The sequence below is a fragment of the Elephas maximus genome, chromosome 5, assembly GCF_024166365.1.
Source record: "Elephas maximus indicus isolate mEleMax1 chromosome 5, mEleMax1 primary haplotype, whole genome shotgun sequence".
Lineage (NCBI taxonomy): Eukaryota > Metazoa > Chordata > Mammalia > Proboscidea > Elephantidae > Elephas > Elephas maximus.
Genome location: NC_064823.1, coordinates 53,512,189 through 53,518,434, shown reverse-complemented (window position 1 = coordinate 53,518,434; position 6,246 = coordinate 53,512,189). Strand labels below are relative to the sequence as shown.

Below are 6,246 nucleotides of genomic sequence, written 5' to 3'. Positions count from 1 at the left end.
CTCCTGTCGCTGGTCTGGCCTGGAACAAGGAGTGAGGCTCCACAAAATCCAGACCGGCTTTTCATTTTTTCCTCACCAACCTATCGCCAAAGGTGAAACTGACTGCCTAGGAAAAATACTCTGGTGGAAAAAATACTCAGGCAATTTGCAAAGGTCAAAGGGGAAAGATTGGCTGTGAGGACTGAGGGGTGGGAAGAGAAGGAAACTTGTTAAGAAAATTAGCTTCTTAATCATTTGAATGGGTTTTTGTTCTAGTTTTCCAAAATGCCCATTTCTAGAGACCAGCCACCCTTGCTGTAAATCCCCCACTTCAAACATGAAGCAACAGGATTGCTCTTAATCCCTTAAACTTTATCAAAGTAAAAGCCACTCACCAGCAGCTGCTCCATTTTGCTCTCTGGTGATTGCGAGTCATCTATGTTCCACCACAAAACTCATGGTAGTGCCATCAAAGGAAGGCGGGGCAATGATCCGAGGCCCCAGTGGCTGTGAAGTGATGCTGATGATAGGTTTGCCATGCAGCTGGGCGAAGCCCTTGGCCCCCACAAGCTGGGATGTGGCTGCTGGAGCCAAAGAGGAAGAGGAGGCAGGAGACTGACCAGAGGCCATGAAGTATGGGGCCTCCGTTAAAGTCACAGCTGCCTCTTTGCCGGGGGGTTCTGCTGTGATGGGAGAGAGCTCACTGCCCCCTGGAGTGTGAGCAATTGGGGTAGGCTGCAGGGCACTGGTGGGCAGCACCGTGGGCAGAAACCCAGGGTAGATCATGTAGGTGGGTCCATAGGCACCGGGACTTAAGGCCAAGGGGGGCATGGGGAGGGTCATGGGAGCCATGGCCTGCTGCTGGGAGGTTATGGGCACATCCACATACTGCCCCGTCTCAGGGTCAAACAGTCTCCGGGTCATGGGCTGTACTGGTGTGTCCACGAGATAGTACTGACCGGTTGTCACGTCCAGGAGCATCTTGCGCTGGGTCTGCTGAGGCTGTGGCTGCTGGAAGGGGTCTGTGGGGACTGGAGCTGGACCTGCAGGTGCTGGGGCAGGCATGCCAGGAGGGGAGAAGCAAATGACCTGGGGCTGGGTACCCTGCAGGGCAAAGGGCAGTGTCTGCTGGTGGTAAATGGCGGTAGGGGGATGCTCAGGGCTCTGTGGCCCTGTGGGGGCAGCTACTGTCTCCCGAGGGGTGTCAGGTTTGCTACGCCAAGCTGGCCGGCTGGTTCCACTGACCTGGGAGCCTTTGGGGCTACTAGGGACCTGACTGCGTGCGCTCAGTGGGGGCAAGCTGCAGAGAGTGGTAGCCGAGGAAGCTGGAGGCCCCTCCCTGCCAGCCCTAGGCCTGCCAGGAAGCTCCCCCACCACAGGGCTTCCCTTAAGAGGGATAGTCAGGTAATTCTCACAGTCACTATTGCCCTTCTCCAAATTACTGCCACTTTTCCTGCTGGCTGACTCATCAGGAGGTGCCCTGGTGGCTGGAGAGATCCTGAGGGACCGGAGTCCCTGTGATTTGATGCCCTTTGCTGCTGAAGGACTTTCCGGAGAAGGCCCTTGTGGGAATTTGCCGGCGACACCCCCAGTTTTCTGGGTGCTGCTGGCACTTACTGTGAAGACGTTCCGGTTGCTGGGGAGTGGTGGGAGGGGCTGCAGGGGTGGTGTTCTCTCCACATCCTTGTGGACTGGGGGAATATAGAGGGAACGTGGCCTCTCTCTGGCGAGGTTCTCAAAGGCAGCTGCTCGGGCAGATACACTCTCTGCACTTGGGTTGGAGTTTCTCCGCTGCAGACGTTCTATGGGGGCCCCACGCAGGACCACACCGCTTTTGCTTCCTGCACCCCGCTCTTCCACCTCCCCCAGCCGTTTGGCCAGCTTGTCGGTGTCTCCCTCAGCACCCCCTGTCCCTTCCCTTTCCTCACTGGCAATGAGTGACAGGACATGGCTATCAGTCATCAAGGGCAAAGGATCGCTTTTGCGCTTCCACTCATTCCTGTTGAAGCTATACAGCTCCTCCATGGACCTCACGGCAGCGGTCAGCTTCTCCAGGGCGTTTCGGGCTGGCTTTGGGGCTTTCCCTTCCTCCCTGACCTCCTCTTCTTTGGGCTTCTCTGGGGTCTTCTGGGCAGAAGCCTTGGAGACAATCTTGAGCACAGGCAGGTAGGAGCCCTGCTCTGACTTGTTCGGTGCAATGGTGGCCACAGGCAGTCTGCCAGATGCCCTATGAACCAAGACTGTCCCTTCTGGGGAAGAGGAGTTCAGGACCCTGCTGCTGCCACCTTTGCTCACGCTCTCCCTTTGCTCTCCATCCATGCTGCCTTCCCTCTGGTTCACTACAGCCTGGCATGTAATCACCATCGGGGACAGAGATCTGGACCCACCAGCTGCAGCGGCCAGGTGTCTGGGTTTTGGCCCAGTCAGCCCCTGTTCTGGGGTAACACTGCCCTTGTCACTGCTGTCCCCTGACCCTTTGATTAGTTTCCTGACATCTCTCACCTGGTGGAGGGGGCCTTGAGCCTTGGACTTGTCTCTAACATCTCTCACCTGGAACTGAGGCACTTTTTCCAGGTTGTCCCCACGGAAGAGTTTGTGCTGCACCCTGCTGTTGTCCTCAATGGTCTTAAAGAGGTTGGAGGTGCTGCTGCTGGCCAGCTTGGGCGTGAGCAGCTTGGCAATGTTGAAGTCTGAGCTTGGCTGCTGCACACTCCCCAGTCGGATCTTGATTTCAGGGGCCTTGGGCCTAATTACTGCTGTGGAGGTGGCCTGGGCAGCAGGGTACTTGGTGGCCTGCTTCCCCTGCTGCTTGTCCCTGGGCGTCTGCTGAATGTTGGGGACAAAGAGGCGAGACATGATGGTGGACTTGCTGGCAGAGATCTCCCCGAGGTCAGCCCTCCAGTCACCCCCCTTGGGCAACTTCAGCTTGCCAATGGGGGCTTTCTCTTCTCGTTTGTCCGCCTCTTTCTCCTTCCATGATCGGAATGCGCTATTCTGACTTCGGAGGAAGATACCCTTGACAGTCTCTGAGGCGCTCTTTTTAATTTCACACACTTCTGTGTTTCCCTCTGCAAAATTCCTGCCAGGGCCTACACTGCTCTCCCGGGGAGCACTGGCTTTGAAAATGGGGGATTTGGTCTCCACCACGGACCCCTCCCCAGCTGCATCAGACACGCTGACCACTGTGTACTCGGAGCCCGCCTCTGAGTGGCGGGAACTCTGCCTCTGTAGGCCTGTCTCCCGTGGCTTCTCGGGAGGGCCCTCTGCCTCCCTAGAGCTGCTGGGAAGGCTCTTGTGGGATGTGTCTCTCACTTCCCCCCTCTCCATTTTGAACTCGTGTTCCCGCTGCATCTTCTTGGAGATGACATTTTTGAGTAGGCTGGAAGCAAACTTGGACTTCTTCTGGGAGCCCTCATTCCGGGAGACAGACTTTCTGCTTTCAGAGGTCTCAGAGCCATCATCCATGTACACCGACCCCTGGCCCTTGCTGGAACCTTTGGTGCCTCTGCAAGGTCCAGCAGATGAACTGGCTTTGCTCTCACTGCATAAATTCACAGGCTCGAGAAGGGTGACCACACGTGAGCCAGTCTGGATGGGCTTCTGGAAACACAGGGGTGTCTCCACATGTTTGATTTCCCCCTCCACTTTGCTGACCACAAACTCTAAGGCCTTGGTCTGGGACTTCTTGGACTGGATGTAGAGCTGGTCTGCGGTGGTTCTGGCCCCACTGCCCTTCCTCAGACCTGCAGCCACTGAGGCTGCACTGCTCCTGAGCAGACTCTGTTCCACCCTGGCTCCAACACCCCCACATTTTAAGTCCAGAAAAGTCGACCAGCGTCCAAAGCCGACTTCGGAGAGCGTGGTGGAGGATTCCCGGGAGCTGATGTTCAGAGCCTCAAAGTAGGGGTAAGCAAGGCTCCGGAAGGCCCGGGAAGTCAGGTTACGCACCTCTTTGTCAGCATCGTCCAGCTCACTCACGGCACTGGAGGCTCCACTGGAGTAGTCCACCAACTCCTTCGCTCGGATGGCCCCGCACCTGGTTTGCAGGCGAGCAGGGACAGCAATGAATTTCTTCGCATGGTCCTGAGCCACGGCTGCAGCCGGGAATTGCTTCTGTGAACTTGACTTGTGTTCAGCAGCTGTAGAGACGCGGAGGCTCATGTCGCCTTCATGCTTGGCAGCGTAAATAATGTTTTGCTTTGCACGCACGTTGCTAGGCTCATTTATAGCCCGGGAAGTCGGTTTGATTGATAGGAGGATCTGGCTTGCTACACTCCCACAGCTGCTCGCAGCGCCTGCTGCCCCTGAAGCTGCCTCCGGGGGCTCCGGCAAGGGCTCACGCAGGATGGCAGTGCCAGACCCAGTGGGTGGGGGCGTGGGATCACTGTCCAAGGGGCCGCTGCCCACTTCCGTGCTGCTCGTGTCTCTACCGCTGCTGTCTGGCCTGGGGCGGGCCTGATCACTGCTGGTGGGGCTGGGCGTCCGGGTGGCGTTGGTGCTGGGAGTAGTGCTGAGGTAGCAGCTGTTGTCGTCGTCCTCTTCAGTTGGGGTGGTGACATCTCCTGGGGTCTCGTCACTGCCACCAAAGGAAGCATAGTCCACGAACGAGTAGATCACGTTGTTGTCCTCGAAATCCCAGCGGGAGGCCAGCCCCACGTCAAAATCCATGTCTTGCTCCACCTCACTCAGCTGGATCTCGTGGGTGGTGATGTAGTGAGCTTCTTCATTTTTGGGGGGGTCCCTGCTGCCTTGGGACTTGGCAATAATGTTCCTGCACTCTGTTTCATCTCCTGCTCCCCTTCTTCCCCCTACTCCTTCCCCCCCACCTCCTGCTTTTTCCCCCCCTTCTTCCCTGGGCTGGCAGCTCACTTCGCTCTCACCACTGTCACTCTCAAAGCCTAAGGACGAAGAGGAGGTGGCCAGAGCCTCCGGGGATGTAATGGTATCATCCCTTTTGGAAAGGCCACCTTCTTCTGCTCTGTCCACCGGGGAGGAGGAGGACGGAGAAGATGAGAGGTTGCGGGTCTCGTCAGTGTTGGAGAGCTGAGCTCTGGAGAGTTCGGCCAGAGCAAGATTCTTTTGTGGGGTTGGAGCTTTGGACTCTTGGTCCCCGGGTTCATCTTGGGCTCCACTGGCATTTTCCTTGGGGCTCCTAGAGGCCCTTTGATCCCCTGGACGGTGCTCCAGGGTAAGTTTCATGGTCCGAGGACTCTGCCTCTGCACTCCAGCGGAAGCACACATTTCCACATATTTCGCTTCTCGCTGGGAGGAAGCTGAAAGTTCGGGAAGTGGCCGCAGCTGCTGCTTTAGCTCTGGGTTGTCTGGAGCTCCGCTCACCCGGTCCCCCGCCTCCGTCAGTCTGACCTGCGACATCAGTTCAGGAGTAGCGGCTTGCATTCTGAGCCCCTGCCCAGGTTTCACCGACAGGAAGAGGCAGTGGTGAGCGCTGGGGCTGTCCTGGGTCTTTCTCTGGCCCTGAAGGGGCCACAGAGTTGCCCGAAGCAGGGTCCCACGTGCCTGGACTGGCCCCAAGGCTGTAGGCACCACAGCTGCCGCTGCCACCACCTCCAAGTTCTTCAGCCCCTGTGGCGGGGCCGGGACAAGCCTGAGGGAGATGGGAAGGCTCCTGGATAGGGTGGCAGAGGTGGGATATGGCTGGGGGGCTGCTGCGGTGGCCGAGACTGTAGCCAGCGTCCGGTAGCCGAGCTGTCTTGCCCAGTTGTTTGCCTGGCACTGTCCGCAGCTATGAATCTGAATGCCATTGGCCACGGAAGGAGCAGCATCTGCAGGTCGACCCTGGGATTCCCAGAAATGAAGGGAAAGCATATGCTGTTTCTTGTGCAGCCTTGCTCCTTTCCTGGTGGGGTGAGAGAGGGTCACGTCATTCCAGAAATATTTTTAGTGTCCATTCCCTAGTCATACCAAAACCACACTTGAGGGTAGAGAGAGGAGGCTCTAAAGAGATGAAAAAAGAAGGTTGTGGGTGGAGGAGGCATGTGGGTTTTGATTCAGATCAACCACATGCTTTATGTAATCTATAGGAGAGATGTCTAGGAAGTCTGAAATTACTCCTTACTCCCTGACATCTTGCACTTCCAATTCTCTGACTAAATGGGTCTTTTCCCTTGTTCTTAGGTAGCATTTAAGTTCTGCATTGTATCTCAAATCAAGGATACTCTGGAAATATTTTAAAGTTTCCCTTTTACAGGTAGTAGCTTTATGTTCGCCCAGAAATCTATTTTCTTTCTCCATGGAAAACCAAATTTG

At 56.4% G+C, this 6,246-nt stretch overlaps 1 protein-coding gene across 1 annotated transcript; it reads right to left on the bottom strand.

Moving 5' to 3' along the window:
• Window positions 1–411: 411 nt before the first annotated feature.
• Window positions 412–5,805, bottom strand: C5H4orf54 (chromosome 5 C4orf54 homolog). Its single transcript, XM_049887076.1, has one exon. It carries the CDS (start codon window positions 5,803–5,805, stop codon window positions 412–414), a length of 5,394 nt encoding a protein of 1,797 aa, XP_049743033.1.
• Window positions 5,806–6,246: the final 441 nt, after the last annotated feature.